Source organism: Mercenaria mercenaria, unplaced genomic scaffold, assembly GCF_021730395.1.
Source record: "Mercenaria mercenaria strain notata unplaced genomic scaffold, MADL_Memer_1 contig_4901, whole genome shotgun sequence".
Classification (NCBI taxonomy): domain Eukaryota; kingdom Metazoa; phylum Mollusca; class Bivalvia; order Venerida; family Veneridae; genus Mercenaria; species Mercenaria mercenaria.
Window position 1 is genome coordinate 20,429 of NW_026463168.1, and position 18,489 is coordinate 38,917.

General features: G+C 36.1%; 1 protein-coding gene across 1 annotated transcript; it reads right to left on the reverse strand.

Annotated features, from left to right (window-relative positions):
• Positions 1-13,592: 13,592 nt before the first annotated feature.
• On the reverse strand, positions 13,593-14,846 carry LOC128554279 (uncharacterized protein F54H12.2-like). The gene has a single exon (XM_053535537.1). The coding sequence runs from the start codon at positions 14,844-14,846 to the stop codon at positions 13,593-13,595; it is 1,254 nt and encodes a 417-aa protein (XP_053391512.1).
• Positions 14,847-18,489: the final 3,643 nt, after the last annotated feature.

Genomic DNA, 18,489 nt, shown 5'->3' on the forward strand with positions numbered 1-18,489 from the left:
CGCAATATCTGTACTCCCTTTAATGTTAATCTTCTTGTAAATAATCACAGGGTCTAGGGCTTTGATATGTGGTTTGTAGCATCATCTAGTGGTTCTCTACCAACATTGTTCAAATTATCCCCCTAGGGTAAAATATAGCCCTGTCCTGGGGGTAAAATGGTCTTTATAGATTTATATAGGGCAAAACTTTAAAAATGTTCGTGCTCAAAACCACAGGGACTAGGGCTATGATATTTTGTACGAAGCATCATCTAAAGGGCCTCTACGAAGATTCAAATTAAATTACTAGTGTCAAATATGGCCCGCCCTGTGGTCAATAGTTTATAAAGACTTATATAGGGAATTACTTTAAAGATATTTTTGTACAAAGCCACAGGTCCTAGGGCTTTGATATTTTGAACGTAGCATTATCGAGTGTTCCTCAACTAAGGTTGTTCAAATTATATCCCTAAAGTCAAATAAGGTCCCACTTTGAGGTCATATTGTTTATATAGCCTTATATAAGGAAAACTTTGAAAATCTTCTTGTACAAACCACATAGCCTAGGGCTTTGATATTTGGTATGTAGCATTGTGTAGTCTTTTACCAAAATTGTTTAAATTATCCCCCTGGGGTTAAAACTGGCGTCGCCCCGGGGGCATATGGTTTAAATTGGCCTTTATAGGGAAAACCCTTTAAAAACATTCTTGTCTTAAATCATAAGGTCTAGAGCTTAGATATTTAGTATGTGGCATGCTCTAGTAATTCTCTACCAAGAGTTTTCAGATCATGACCGTTGGATCAATATATGCCACACCCAGGGGGTCCCTTGTTTTACATTAACTTATATAGGAAAACTCTTTAAAATCTTCTTGCCGAGAGCTAAAAGGTCCAGACCTTAGATATTTAGTTTTTGGTGGCTGCCAGTGTCAAAAAGTATACTAAGTTTAGGAAATCTTGTCAGTTTTTAAGACCATCCTACATTGTAACAACACAACCAAAATAGTTCCAGGCTTTCCAGAGAGACAATTATCTACACAACGTGCAAAATATGCAATGCTACAAGGTATGCCTTAATTCCATTTTAATGTAAATTCGGCGACTGAAATCAACATAAACTAAAGTCAACACTTTAAGGTCGATCCACACCTTAGGACCGGAATATAGAAGTTTGACGGAAAAGAATGAAATTTGGCACAAATATAGATCAAACTCTTTATTTTAAGAATGTATGTATCTTTTTCGATTTTACACTTGTGCGTTCACGTTAAAAGCGCCACCTGGTGGCTCCCGATCTCTCTCGTCGATTGCTCGATTTTCTGTCATAATTTCACTAATATTTTGACGATTTCATTTTCTTTCGACTGCGCATTGAGTTGTCTGTTCCAATGTATTTGACAAAATTTAAATGTATTTAGTGCATTATAAGACCGTCATTTTTCTGAAAACAAATTGGCTGACGCCGAAATCGTAATCACCGTGATACAGCATTGGCAGTTTTCGACAATTTATAATAAATTTTATCAACATTTATTTATTTAAACATTTACAATTTCGGCAGTTTCCTTGATATTTTTCGTTTATTTCATTTTAATACATTTAGATAACAGTATAAGAATTACACATCAAACATATCAAAATGATGGCTATTACTTATAGAATCTGCATACAAATTAGACTGGAATCAGTCGTTAGAGTCATTAAATGTGAAGCACTTGGCCATTAAATCAATCCTCTTTGATAGCACTTTCTGAAAAAAATTACAATATCTCTAACCTCTGACTCTAGAGATGAGCCTAGAGAGAAAATGGTTTTCTTAGAAAGTATTAGTGTCAGTATGAAGAAAGAATAAACTTTATTACAGATAACTTCATCTCAACAGACTTTGTAAGTCTACATACAAATAAAAACATTGACATTCACAACTACACTGTACATTACCGTTTAGACATGTACATTTAATCATTTAACAATTAATCCTAAATCACAAAATTAAACTTTAGACAACCATTTACCTACTTCATTTTAATAATATAATACCCGGGGCAGACTTTGAGTATGGATTAAAAATGGATAAATGGACAGACAGGGCTTCTCTTTATAACATTTTTTCCTTTCTTTAGTCATGTACACATCTACATGTCATAGCTAATCGTATTTTTCAGGGAAGATTATTTATAACAAGTTAACACAGTACACAGTGCTCTATTTAATGTATTTCAACTTTCACATATTAAATACACGAGAAACTAGAAAATGCTTTTGTAAAAAAGCGCATGTCTCCCCCAATGCAAAGTCCTATAGGCAAGAAGTCAATAGGGGTCAGGAGCGGAAGTCAAAGAGACACTGATGGTTGGCTGCAATTGGGATCATCTACTTGGCATGTCCAGTCATCCTGCTAAATTTCAACACTCGTGGCCTAGTGGTTCTCAAGTCACTGTTCAGGCTCCTGTGACCCTGACCTTTGATCAAGTGACCTCAAAATAAATAGGGGTCATGTACTCTGCATGTCCAATCATCCTATTAAGTTTCAACATTGTAGGTCAAGTGGTTCTCAAGTTATTTCCAAAAAAATGATTTTACATGAACAGGCCACTGTGACCTTGACCTTTAATAGACTGACCCCAAAATCAATAGGGGTCATCTACTCTGCATGTTCAATCATCCTATGAAGTTTCAACATTCTGGGTCAAGTGGTTCTCAAGTTATTGATCGGAACTGGTTATCAATGTTCAGGCCCCTGTGACCTTGACCTTTAACGGAGTGACCCCAAAAACAATAAGGGTCATTAACTCTGCATGAACAATCATCCTATGAAGTTTCAATATTCTGGGTCGAGAGGTTCTCAAGTTATTGATTGGAAATGGTTTTCCATGTTCAGGCCCCTGTGGCCTTGACTTTTAACAGAGTGACCCTAAAATCGTTAGGGTTCATCTACTCTGCATGACCAATCATCCTACAAAGTTTCATCATTCTGGGTCAAGTGGTTCTCAAGTTACTGACTGGAAATGGTTTTCAATGTGCGGGCCCCTGTGACCTTGACCTTTCACAGAGTGACCCCAAAATCGTTAGGGGTCATCTACTCTTTATGACCAACTATCCTATTAAGTTTCAACATTCTGGGTCAAGTGGTTCTCAAGTTACTGACCGGAAATGGTTTTCAATGTTCAGGCCCCTGTGACCTTGACCTTTAATGGAGTGACCCCAAAATCAATAGAGGTCATCTACTTTGCATGTACAATCATCAGATGAAGTTTCAACATTCTGGGTCAGGTGGTTCTCTAGTTATTGATTGGAAATGGTTTTCAATGTTCAGGCCCCTGTGACCTTGACCTTTGACGGAGTGACCCCAAAATCAATAGGGGTCATTCACTCTTCATGACCAATCATCCTATGAAGTTTCAACATTCTGGGTCAAGTGGTTCTCTAGTTATTGATCGGAAATGGTTTTCAATGTTCAGGCCCCTGTGACCTTGAACTTTGACGGAGTGACCCCAAAATCAATAGGGGTCATCTACTCTTCATGACCAATCATCCTATGAAGTTTCAACATCCTGGGTCAAGTGGTTCTCTAGTTATTGATCGGAAATGGTTTTCAATGTTCAGGCCCCTGTGACCTTGACCTTTGATGGAGTGACCCCAAAAACAATAGGGGTCGTCTACTCCAGCAGCCCTACAACCCTATGAAGTTTGAAGGTTCTAGGTCAAATGGTTCTCCAGTTATTGCTCGGAAATGAAGTGTGACGTACGGACGGACGGACGGACGGAAGGACGGACGGACAGACGGACGGACGGACAGGGCAAAAACAATATGTCTCCTGGGGGAGACATAAATACATGCAATTGGACATTGTAATTTAGACTATTTCAGTATGTAAGAGATCAGGTAAAACAGTAAGTGCATTTTATACATTTGATGGACCAGATTGAGTAGAAAGATGTCAAAAAGATATACATGTTTTCTATTATGGCGAACAGCTTACCAGCACGTGAACTGTCTGTTAATTTAATCAGCACGTGCACTGTCTTTTAATTTCACCCGCTTTTCAAAACTTTTTTAACACAAAAATTAATACATTTAGATAGATAGACGTGAATTATTTTGTACAAAACAATTTGTGTTAGCCGCAACTATGCTGTTACCATACTTTTCTCTGTTTTTGTGACGACGATCTGTTTGTATGCATCGCTGTACAATTTAACAGAGTTAGAACAGTAGCACAACTGTTCAGATATGCATCTGGGAAAATTAGACCCATCGCGAAAATCTCCACAAAAGCCGATAATTAGTTTGGGCCAGGTAAATCTGCTGTCGAGACTGTGCGATAGTTTTCGGCCTACTCCGTATTTCAAGTCGATGTCTAACAAGTAAATCATATTCGCCAATGTACCGTTACACAATATTGCTAAGTCTAATTTACAGTGATTGCAAATAAATTGGAACTAATCGGAACCTAAATGGTATTCGGTGGATTAATCAGAATACCTGTATAACGGTATTCTCAACAAACACATTATTATAAAACCGAACAAACACTTTGCAAAAATAATTTCTACTACTATCTTACAATCAGACGGAAGCTCATTTTTTTAATACTTTGTTGGTTGACCATGATTATGAAATAAAGGTTTTAGATAGTTTTTTGTGTAATCAAATAACTGCATATTTATAATTATGTCGTGATTTTTTTAAAGTCAGATATCGAGCAAGCAATCAGTGTCGAGCCAGCTCGAAAACCGTACTTCAAATTTTGAAAACCAGAATTTCAATATAATACTGAAACTGCGATCTGCTCAAGACCATAACTCAAAGATTAAAAATCGTACAAGATCGGATATATTGAAATTCAAGACTTTAAAAATCTTAATAGATTATTTCCGGTATTATATTTCAAGTCTGCTCAAATTTTCAAAGCAATCGAATTTAAAACTGGGATTGAATTTGAAACAGCTGGATTTCGATCTTGATTTATTTTCTTTTTATTGCGAGTTCGCTCAACGTTTCGAAAATCTAGCGCTGAATGTCGAACAAGTTCGAAAATCAAAGTCAAATATTCAATCTGAATATCGAGCAGGTATTGAATCAAGAGCCAGTTTAAAGATTGCAATTTAGATTTTCCTTAAAATGCCGATTTACTAGAAATTCATGCTAGCTCAAAATATTTAGTTTAGTTTATACTTGTTTTAGCTCGATTGTGATGAAAGCTTCAAGCTTATTGTAACCACTCTAGAGTTAAATTCCTGGAAAAAAACAAGCAAATTCGATGAATTGGTATCCCCCGCCGAAAGGGTTTGTGGTGAGGAATGGCAAAAAAATATATCCGGCAAAAAGTTAAGGATGTTAATAAGAAGCAAATAATTTCATTAGTCAAAATCAATTTAACAGAAAACAAATGTTTTAATTAAAGAGTACATAATAAATGTATGATACTTTGATCCTGAATAAAGAATTTATTTTGAATGGGATATGCTTACTGTAATAAGCTTAGCTTTTAAAATTAAATGCAGTTAACTGAAATATGAGCTGGAAGTTTAACTGGAACGAAATATTGTCTTTGAGTGGTTTGGCACCAGGTGTTGTTGTTTAACATGTACATTTGAACTTAAAAAAACAGATGTCCTTATGAGAACACTGGTAAGATATCTTGAACATGACTGAGGGCAAGGCTTGTGCAGTCACAACTTAACATGTTGAAGGTTTGAACATTTAAAAAAAAAAAAGAAATGGAAATATATATATGTATATATATTTATTTTTTAAGGGTGTGGGGGTGCGGGGGAACTGGAGAGGAAACAAAATTTCACATGTTGATTATAAATACTGATGGAAAATTAAAAATGAAAAACAAGAGGGTCATGATGACCCTGGATCGCTCACCAGAGTAATATGAGCTACATGTTTCTAATGTCAAACTGATGATTTTTAGAAATTTTTTGGAAGATGTACAATCAAGTAACCCCTGGGGCGGGGCCAATTTTACCCCGGGGATCATGATTTGAACAAAGTTTGTAGAAGTCTACTAGGAAATGTTACATATCAAATATCTAAGATCTAGGCCTTCTGGTTTATTTTTAGCAAATTTATGAAGATTTCCCTATGTACAATCAAGTAACCCCTGGGGCTGGGTCAATTTGACCCTGGGGGGGAGGGTCAAGATTTGAACCAATTTTGTAGAGGTCCACTAGGCAATGCTACATGTCAAATATCTAAGCTCTAGGCCTTCTGGTTTATTTTTAGAAAATTTTGAAAAAATTTCTATGTACAATCAAGTAACCCCATGGGGTGGGGTCAATTTGACCCCGAGTGGTCATGATTTGAACAAATTTTGTAGAAGTCTACTAGGCAATGCTCCATGTCAAATATCTAAGCTCTAGGCCTTCTGGTTTATTTTTAGGAAATTTTGAAAAAATTTCTATGTACAATCAAGTAACCCCATGGGGTGGGGTCAATTTGACCCCGGGTGGTCATGATTTGAACAAATTTTGTAGAAGTCTACTAGGCAATGCTACATGTCAAATATCTAAGATCTAGGCCTTCTTGTTTATTTTTAGAATTTTTTTGAAGATTTTTCTATGTAAAATCAAGTGACCCCTGGAGCGGGGTCAATTTTGACCCAGGGATCATGATTTGAACAAATTTTGTAGAGGTCCACTAGGCAATGCTACATGTGAAATATCTAAGCTCTAGGCCTTCTGGTTTATTTTAAGAAAATTTTTAATGATTTTCCTAAGTAAAATCAATTGACCGCTGGGGCCGGGTCAATTTTGACCCCAGGGATCATGGTTGAACAAATTTTGTAGAGGTCTACTAGGCAATGCTACATGTGAAATATCTAAGCTCTAGGCCTTCTGGTTTATTTTTAGAAAATTTTGAAGATTTTTCTATGTACAATGAAGTAACCCCATGGGGCTGGGTCATTTTGACCCCGGGGGTCATGATTTGAATAAATTTTGTAGAAGTCTATTAGGCAATGCTACATGGCAAATACCTAAGATCTAGGCCTTCTGGTTTATTTTTAGAACATTTTTGAAGATTTTCCTATGTAAAATCAAGTGACCCCTGAAGCGGGGTCAATTTTGACCCCGGGGGTCATGATTTGAACAAATTTTGTAGAGGTCTACTAAGCAATGCTACATGTGAAATATCTAAGCTCTAATCCTTCTGGTTTATTTTTAGAAAATTTTTGAATATTTTCCTATGTAAAATCAAGTGACCCCTGAGGCAGGGTCAATTTTGATCCTGGGGTCATGATTTGAACAAATTTTGTTGAGGTCTACTAGTTAATGCAACATGTAAAATATCTAAGCACTAGGCCTTCTGGTTTATTTTTAGAAAAATTTTGAAGATTTTCCTATGTAAAATCAAGTGACCCATGGGGCGGGGTCAATTTTTACCCCGGAGTCACCCCGGGTGACCAAGGCAAGTGGGCGACCAGGTGTGGGTGCGCACCTTCACATGTTTATAATAAATGTTCACAGAAAAGAATGAAAGAAATTTAATGAAATTCTGCCAAATGGCAAGTTTGTTATGTACAAATATGTGGATTTTTAGACAATTAAAGGGCAATAACTCTGCAGTTACAAAAGAAATCCATACAAAATTGTGTGTGCACAACCACATTATAGTGCTCTAAATTCTGTTAAATTTTCATAGTTCAAGGTCAAATATATCAAAAGTTATGATGCAGAAATTGCCATATTTATAGATCCCTGTATAGTTAACACTAGAAACTTGTAAGGGCCATAACTCTGGTGTTACTTGGGCAATCTGACTGAAACTTGACGGGCCGCAAGAACTCATAGTGCTGAACAGGTATATGAAGTTTTAAATAAATATTCCCAACCATTTCCTAGATATGGCTCCGGACGGACGGACGGAAGGACGGACGTTCTAACGAAACGGTCTTTATGTGACTCCCCCATTGTTCTCTCTATTGTTCTAACAGTCACATAAAAAGAAAAATAGTCACATAAACAGAACGGAATGAATGACATCAAAGAGAAAGTACCGTTATGCAGTCACTTAACCATCATGTCGCGGGCACGGATGGACGGACGGACGGACGGAAAGACGAACGGAAGGACGGACGGACGGACGGACAACGCCAAAACTATATCCCTCCGACTTTCGTCGGGGGATAACAATACTGATGTCATATGAGAAGTCATGATCGTGACCCCAATGGGGCTCGAACCCACGACCTCATGGTTAAACGGTCGACACATTATCCACTAGACCACTGTTCCTGCTGGCTATATTTTCAATTCTGCCTTGAAATTAGATGATTTCTTTTGATTTGAATTTCGTTTTCCGAGTTAGTGCGAAATTCAATCTAAACAAAATTCAACGTCATCCTTTCGAAAACTTGAATTTCGATCTTTTACTTCTAACTTGCCCTAAATATGCCGCCTCAATTTTCAACGTTTGAAACTTTTAACGGTCTTTTTTCCTCTTACCCTCTCGAAATTTAATTCAAGCTTGAAATCACTTCATTAAGATTATCATTTTCAACAGACTCGATGTTCAATACTGGCTCAAATAAAACACTGAGCATTTCAGTTTCGAGCTTCGAGTAAGATCCAAATTCGATGCAAACTCGAAATTCTTCTTTTTGAAATTTTAAATTTCAATCCTCAAACTGTTTAAAAACTGACTATTGGATGTTAACAAAATCATATTATGGAGCATCTACTAATTTATAAATCCGTACATGTGTGCAGTTTAGTGGGCAGGGCTCCAGATAAGATGCGTATTAGCGTAATATATAATAATAATAAAAATAATAATAATAAATTCTTTATTTAAAGAGGGTAAGACTCATTAAGTTTCATACATAACATACAAATCTTATTTTCAATGAGGCCCTCTAACAAACACAAAACCATTTACTCATATAAATGAATATGTCACAGTCATTCCATAGAGCAGACTTGAAAAGAAGAAAAACAAACACATGTTAACAGTCACATAACATAACTCTACACTGTATTGATTAAAAGAAAGTTTCTAAGTAAATATTTAAATGAATTTACTGAGCTAGCATTTCTTATTGAGAAAGGTATATCTTTCCAAATTTCTACAGCCATAAAAGAAAACGAACGTTTAAGAAAGTTTGTTTTAGGTCGAAGGTGCTGTAGATCAAATTTCGTATTAGAACGAAGGCTATAGTATGTATTGTCACAAATTCCAAAAGTGTCACAAATATTAGATGGTGCAAGTTTATTTAATGCTTTATAAACCAAAATACCAATATTGTATTTAATCCTGTTTGGAAAAGTTAACCATTTAAGTTCACAAAAGAAAGTACTGGATGATGTCTGGAAGGGTACTTTCAATATATTTACGCTTTGAAATAATGCATATACGCATGTCTGATACTTTTTAAGCGTATAAAAACGTATATGAAATCACAGAAACGCACGCAATTACTTTTTACTTGCGTAAATAAAATCTTATTCGTCTTGATGCTTTATTCAACAGAGCACGGTAGGCCTTCCCCCACATTGAGCGTACACACGCATTGATTAGTACTCGATAGACCTAGGTTAAACTTTATTATACGCTTAATGCGTGCCTAAATCAAGTAGTTGGGAATTAATATTGACGTTACGGTATCTAGATTATTCTAAAGCAGCGTCGATTTAAAATCTCAACTTCCACTGCGGAGTAAACAACAAAAATGTCTTTTTCTTAGAATGGAAAAGTGAACAAACAATATGAATTCTTTAAATCAACAAAAATGATCCTAAAAATATAACTAGAGTTAGATCTATATTGAATATTGATCTTTCATATTTTTTGTGAATCAAAAGCCAAAGCAAGCCAAGGGAGAGAAAAAGAAGCAAAAAATTGAATATTGAATTGAAACTGAACTGCAAACAAATTCATGGGTCTTATGTACCCAATAAGTATGTTATAAAACTCATTTCTGGTTGTTTTTTTTTTTTTTTTTTTTGTTTTTTTTTACATTCATTATAAATTTTCAGTAGTAAAATTACTCTTAGTCAATTTCAGATTTTACAATTTTACTCTTTCACAAAAAATATGATGAGTAAATACTCATTGGCCAAAAAAAATTATCTGGAGCCCTGAGTGGGTGAGAAGAAATCAGTCTATCGTTAAGAAGCTTAAATTCCGTAAGAATTGACGGAAATATACGAGAATGTTCGAGTCTTTCCGATAACGATAAAAATCCTATACTCATCTGCAAAATGCTTAGAAATGACCATTTTCTTCTTCACCTAGAAAACTAAAGTTAATATGAAACAATAGCTGAATGAATATAAGTAGTATAAGCAGTTCTTTAACGTCAGGAGTGCGCATGATCACGAATGCGGCGGGAATTTTGAATTCTAGTTTTAGAATGACATCACCTTTCTATGTTAAGAATGACCTCACTCTGCTATCTATACCTCCCTGAAGTATATGGAGCCGACTTATATACCTATCTAGGGCGTGTTCGCGCACAATGAGGGTCGGCCCTACACGGGGAGATAACATGAAAACAAGCTATACGCGTGAGTATAAAAGAATCCTCGTATAAAAAACCATTTGAAAGAAAATGTATAATAATGAGATAATTACGTACTGTCTACGACTTGACCAATAATTAAAATAAAAACTATATGAGAATAACTATTTATAAAATGACATTATGAGACAAAATAGTAGTAATGTTAATTATAATAATACAGTAAATCATTTCTATATAAGTTCTTATAACGAAACGGGCATTATGGGTGTCTTTTTCTTTAAAAATAGTAACCAAATTCATCTAACGCTACATCTTATACATAAAGATTTTTTTAGCGTTACTGCCTATCAAAAACTATTTTCAATAGAAACGTAGTTTATCAATCACATAAAGTCTAATGAAATCAGCATTAATTTTAACTAGTAATTAAATTCTCAAAATTGACAGCCCCGGGTCTCAAACATCGCGTTATTCAGTCAGCTCTATTTTGAAATGCGTTAAAATTGTAATTAAAATCTAATAAATATACATTAATGCCCAAAATTTAAATTAGAATGCACACTATTTACTTGTATAGATAAACATAGTCGTATGTGTACAATCACTATAAAAATGGAAGTTTTTCAAATTAATTGATATTGTATAGCTTTTAAGCCTGAAAAAAAAATACATGTAAGAACACCTAATTTATATAGTTTTAATCAAGATAAATGCATACGTTTTCAAATTAAATTTCTGTGTTAAGGTTTTTGCTATCTGTATTTTAGTGTTTGTTATCTACGTTTCGGCTTTTGCACTTTAACATGTAATTTTCCATAGGGTCCGTTCACGTTTTTGTCAATTCTGCTTCAAAAAGTGTAACAGCCGTTTTAAAAAATGTTACGGGCGTTTAAATATTTGCCAAAGGTGATTCGTTTTTTGGTACATCAACGTGTAATTTTCCATAGGGTCTGTTATAGATTTTACCATCTGTGTTACTGTTTCTGTAATCTTAATTTTAAGTTTTGTCTACACTGTTTCAAGTTTTGATACAAAAAATTGTATAACTTTGCTATTGTCTTATATCATGAATAGAAACCTGTAAGAATATGATTCGTTTGTCATTTCATGGTAAGAACTCGCATTCTCGCCTTAATCAACGTAAGAATATGAATCCCGCAGGTACTCACACCCCAGAAAGGGAAACGTTTATTCGTTTTCCACATTCTAATGAAGAAGAAAACAGGTCCGTTAGTGACCGCTAGCATTTATTAGGCACTCGAGTACCTCAATCTGAGATCGTGTACTTTTGTCAAATGATCATTGTTTATGTGATCATCATTACCTCCATCATTAACCTATCTCTTCAAAACGGTGCTAGCGAATTGTGGATCAGTCTACTCAGTAGTTGTATCGGATACGCCTTACCAAGTCCAAAGCTCAAAAAATAATGAAAACATCATTACCTTTTGAACCTTGCTCCAGTATGTGTATTAGTGGTCAAACCGGAAGCGGTAAAACGCAATGGGTGTACAGGTTTTTGAAAAATGTGAAGGATATGTTTTCGAGAGAACCGCCTTTGCACATATTATACTGTTACGGTATACATCAAGACTTGTTTGACGACATGGAAAGGTCTATTCCAAACTTTTATAGTAAACAAGGACTGCCAACGGGTGAAGAAATGGACGACTTTACCCGTGACAAGAGGCACAAGCTGATTATTATCGATGATCTCATGCACGAAGTAATGCGAAACAAAGACATGGAGTTGCTATTTACGCAGGGCTGTCACCATAGGAGGGTATCTGTCATACTAATTACACAAAACTTGTATCCGGGAGGTAAACACACCAGGACTATTGCCTTGAATACTTGGTATATGGTACTCATGAAAAATTTGAGAGATGTATCGCAAGTAGGAATATTGGGACGACAACTCTACCCTGGTAAAACAAAAGGATTCATGAAAGCTTATGAAGACGCATTAAGCACGAAACACGGTTATTTTTTGGTGGATATGAACCCTCACGCCAATGATAAATACCGTTTAAGAACCCATATTTTTCCGGGGGAGGACCCTATAGTCTACAGATTAACGTAAGAAGGAAGACCAAAGCAGCGTAAGAGTAACCATGGTTGAACTAATCAAACAGCAACGTCATTTCTTAAATCTTCTTAAAAGCACTACAGCCGCGCAAAGGAAGCATTGTTGAGTACAATTACTAGACATCAACTGAGAGCTCTCGCCCAGATTGCCTACAATATTCTCAGATTTAAAGTACGCCTTACACCTGCTGAAAAAAATAGGCTTAAGCGCCAAAGACGTTTTATTCATCTACTGGGAAACAGAAAAATTGGACTCAATCATAAAAGAGAAGCCATCCAACATAAGCCACGAGTGATCTACACCTTACTGAAAATTGCGTTTGTGTATCTAGAACCCGTTTTGCTATAATGGAAAAGTTTATTGTGGTTCCCTACGAAAAATATCAGCGTATGCAGCAGTTCAAGTATACGGGATCTGGAGAAACAAAAGATGATGAGCCCATACGTCCTAAAGTGGCCAGAGCCTCATTAACTCCACCGGGGGAACGCGCGATCAAGAAAGAAAAAAAACTAAAAAGACTCATAAAGCAAATAAAGACTGGATCTCGTTTTAAAACAAAGACAATATTTTCTTTTGATTTCTATTTTATTGTTATATACATACAAAATAAATAAATATAAATAGTTTCTATAGTTTGTTTTTGTTTACAATTCTGTCAATACAGATATCATTCCATTTTCTATGATACGCATTAAAAGGTCTGACAATGTCTTTTAAAGTCATTCCTGTACATCTGGACATGACGTAATACACGCAATAAAGTCCACAGGTATCCGATTTAGAGTCTTGAATAGGATTACTAATCATCCAGTACTCGTTTGTTTATACGGTTTCAAAGCCGGCATCGTAGTCGTTTGGCATTTTTCCTAGCGAATCAAAGAACTCGTAAGGTCCTTGTATCGGAAAGTAAAAGGTCATTCAATGCTTCCCAGTTCCATCACTGGTATCCGTGTTACAAATAACAAACTGTCCCTTTCGAACTTTCATTTGATCGGAGGCGCATACAGTTACTGGATATCTTTTGAGTAAACGTTCAAGTTCTAAATTATTCATTTGAAATAGACGCCCCTGGCACTGTTGATATGGAGTACTTCTGGGAAGGTGGCGTACATAATCAGTGTCACACTCTCTGGTAATGCCTCAGCAAATTTGATTTCTAGTCGACAATGTCCCTTCCTTTTAGTGCTAAACGAGTAGTAAGGATCTACATCAATAACGTACAGACAATATCCCTTCTTATAATCTCGGTCCGAAATGTTAATGTCGTTCCTAAACAGAGTCAAAGTTCTGTAACACTCCGTGTATTGATCCGCCGAATATTTTGGTTGCATCGGTTGTGAAGGTACCGATTGTCCATCGACGTATAGGCCTATGGAACTACAGTTATAATGCTTGAAGTTGAATGGGTTGTGCGCGTAATCGCCATTAAATGCCGCACTAGGAACCAGGCCTACTATCAGTTTACATGGAACCAGTCCTTGAAATATATCGTCAGCGCTGTAACTAAATTGACCCGAAGCAATGGACGTCGTCTTGATCTCTGTGCGTAAGTAAGGGTAAATGGCTGACATGCCTTGAATGAGATTGTCGTGCGCTACTAATACGTCACTTTTCATCCGCTGAATACAGAGTTTGAAATGAGCGTCCGCTATTTTCACGCGATAGTCAGGAGAAGGGCTGTCAGTGATTAATGTGAAGGCGTCGCGGTTAAGATGTAGTTTAATGCCTACAGCGACTCCATTGATGAGTAACTTGGGTTGTTGAAACAAATCGATATGTAATGGTCCTTCCATTTCCACAATTTTACTGCCTTTAAATAGCGCACATCTGTAAAACAACCCGTTATTATTTCCCGTTTTACCGTCATTGGTGCCAACGTTTCCGGTATCTTTATAATAAAGTTGACTCGTTAACAGATTTTCCTGTATGTTTCGGTTTGACTTTAAAATCGTGTCTATGTAAGCTTTGTAGGGATAATTGATTCCTGTATGCGACAAAGGGGTCTGCTGTAAAGATACATCAACCTGACTGAAAACGGTGTGAAATGGTAGATTGATTGGACCAACTATTTCGTCGGCGCTAACAGGGGCGCCATCGCCTTTCACAATTTGCAGTTTAAGATTCAACACGCTTCTTTTCAGATCCAAATACGCCAAAGACTGACCGGGTATGTTAAATTCGAGTGCCGATAAGGTGGTGACTTGATTTACTGGACGATTAGTGATCCACTCTCTCGATTGTACTGCCGTGGTTGCTGGGGGTGTAGTGAACAAAGACAACTCTTCTTTATGAAAATCTTCCATGTTTCTTTATAGCTGAAAGTCAGGATTGATAAACCTTGGTCTCTTTGGTTTAGTATACGCTATTGGCGACGTATTCTTACGTTTTGTCGTGTTTCCACTGCCCTTCTTACGACTTTCACCCTTTTCTTCCTTCTTACGTTTTACTTTTGACTTTGCGATTTCGGTCGCTTGTGCTACGGGAGATACCAGCTGTACTGTTGGCTGTTTTTTCATTTCGGCCATTTTCCTAAGATGAGCACCGCTACCCACGATGTAACGGCCCATATGATCAGGTCGTACGTATCCGTCCCTCAGGTCTTTGAAATGTTGTATCCATTTTTCCGGGTCCGGTTTATCCGGTACCCATTTTTCTTGTTTATAATCGTACACTTCTATGGAGCCCATACCTTTTTAAAATGCAAAACGCAGTGAAGATCGTTTGCTTTAAATTCCACAGGTTGTAAGTCTTGATCTTTCAAATACAATCTCACCAAATTAAAGTAATTCACAGTCACAGGCAGATACACCGGACGACTATATTCTATAAAGGACCATGTATGATAAGGGGTGTTTTGGGCCCCCAATTCAATTTTGTTTTTAAATGCATCATTAGACTATAAAATATGTCTATTTTCTTTATTTAGTTGCCAAATATCTAAATAAAGTCAGTATTTTTTGAAAAATACTGATTTATATATACATGCGTCCAAGTGTGTGAATATTTGCTTTATAAGGGGGTTTGCTTTAAAAAAGTGTCATATTGAAGCTATTACTTAACTTTAATTAGAAATTTACTTGATCATTCATTGCTAATATAGTGTGAAATTTATTTTGACATTTAATATCCATTATAATACTTGGATAAGAAAAGAAATATAAAGGGAGATAACTCTTCTTCACTCAAAACAACTGGAAATTAAGGTAAAAATTAACTAAAATGCATATTTTTTCAAATTTTCACCATAAAGACACATCATGAAATGTAAATTGTTTTATATCTATTTTATCTTATTTTGTAAGTTTAGAAATTGTCATGGTTACAAATCTAATGACTTGTTACCATGGTTACAGATTGATTTCATATGCATTTTTTAACAAGGCATCCATTATTTCTCCTCAATTACTCAAGTTTGGTTTGAGATATTAAAAAAAATATCTATAGGTTAACTATAGTAAAACAAATGTGTTGGTGTCATATGGAGTCTGTGGTATTAAAATAAAAACAAGAGGACTATAAAGATCCCAGATTGCTCACCTGAATTACACTGCTTGCTTGAACAATTTTGGTAAATGGCCACGCAAGGAAAATATTTGTCAAATTATTTTGAAATAGGGCAATGCCATGTCTGTTCTGAGAAGATGATTATAAAAGTTTCCACTAAATAAATATGGACAGGTATGGTGTAGAGGATAACATATGATAGAGACAATATAAATTTTTTTAAAAACTTGACGGGGTGGTTTTTAGCTCGACTTTTCGAAGAAAAAGTAGAGCTATTGCACTCTCCCCGGCGTCGGCGTCACCGTTGGTTAATTTTTTAATACAAATATCTCTGTTACTATCAAAGCTTTTGAGTTGAAACTTTAATTACTTATTTACAATTAAAGTCTAAACAGGAGAAAACAATCCCCATTACTCTGATCTGATTTGAATTTTGACAGAATTATGCCCCTTTTTACATACAAGTTTTGGTTTTAAGTTTTTGATAAAGTCAAATATCTCTTATTACTATTAAAGCTTTTTGACTTGATACTTGAAACTGTTGACGGAACACTGAAAACGGATGACAGACAATGAGCGATCACAAAAGTTCACCAAGAGCCTTTGGCTAAGGTGAGCTAAGAAAGAGCCAGAATTCATGAAATACTGGTGCAAAAGTCATGTACCTTGTGTCATATGATGTGGGTGATGATGTGAAACAACTACTTTAAGTTTGAATCAAATCTATTTAATAATAAGTGCAATAGAGTGAAATGCACCAAACATTAACCTGAGTGTCTAAGTAAAAAAGGCAGATAATTCATGAAATCCTGGTGCAAGAGTTATGGTCCTAGTATCATATGAAGTGAGTGATGTTATGGAACAACTATTTTAAGTTTGAATCAAAACCTCTTTGTAATAACAGAGATATAGTGAAAATGCATCGAAATGAACCTTAAATTCTAAGTAAAAGGGAAAATTAATTCATGGAAATATTGCTGCTAGAATTATGAACCTTGAGTAATATCCGTGGGTGATGATGTGGAACAACTTTTTAAGTTTGAATCAAATCCATTTAGAAACAAGGCAGTCTGAAAGACAGCTAAATCCGCCGCCACTGCTATGGATAGTGAAAGGGTAAACCTTTGACCTTAAGCAGTGACCTTGACCTTGAACGGACATGGCTGACTCATGAATTCTGCACAACGTCTTGATGAGGTGATCATTTGACCAAGTTTGATGAAATTCCTTCAAGGGGTTTAGGAGATACAGAGTGGACAGGCTCAAACCTTTGACCCTCAGTTGTGACTTTGACCTTGAGTCGGCATGGCTGACTCATAAGTTCTGCACATTGTCTTGATGAGGTGATCATTTGACCCAAGTTTTATAGAATTCCTTCAAGGGCTTTAGAAGATATAGAGCCGACACAAAATGGAAGGCTCAAACCTTTGACCTTAAATTGTGACCTTGACCTTGAGCTGACAAGGCAGACTCGTGAGTTCGGCACATCGTCTTGATGAGGTGATCATTTGACCAAAGTTTTATAGAATTCCTTCAAGGGTTTTAGGAGATAAAGAGCGGACACAAAATGGAAGGCTCAAACATTTTACCTTGAGCTGACAAGGCAGACTCGTGAGTTCTGCACATCGTCTTGATGAGGTGATCATTTGACCCAAGTTTCATGAAAATCCTTCAAGGGGTTTAGGAGATATGGAGCGGACACAAAAGTGTTACGGAAGGACAGACGGAGACCATTCCTAACCCCCCCCCCCCCCCCCACTTGTGGCGTGCGATTAATAAGTGAGACACAATGAAAGTGCATCAAAACTTCAACCTGAAATTCTAAGTAAAAGGGGGAGATAATTCATGAAATATTGGTGATGGAGTTATGATCCTTGTGTCATATGATGTGGGTAAAGATGACGAATAACTATTTTAAGTTTGAAACAAAGTCTTCGAGTAATTACTGAGATAAAGAGAAAGTTCATCAAAACTTTAACCAAGGCGACGCAGAAAAACGCCGAGGCCAAGTAGGACAGCTCTCCAAACTTCGTATATCTGAGCTAACAAAGTAAAAATGTTTCGTGTAACATTGACCTTTGAATCACTGCATCAAATCTTGCATGCAACAAGTTGGTGAATAATATGATAATAGAGTATCAATCCAGAAAGAAAAGATTTATGTACAGTCCTCAATGAATTGCACTCTTTGGACCTTCAAATGTCACCATGTTTTTGGGAAAAAGAGTAGTTGAAATCGTTTGCAAGCAGTCCATCACTTGTTAAAGTTTTCTTTGCAAGAATAACTGAAAATGATGCTATTTTATTTCAAATGTAATTTCTGGACAAAGATTTGACAGACAGGACTAGCAGACAGACGGAATAGCAGAATCCTGTATGTATAAAGAAAAACTCACTTTCAAATGTAAGGGGTCTAACAACAACACATTTAACTAATACCAG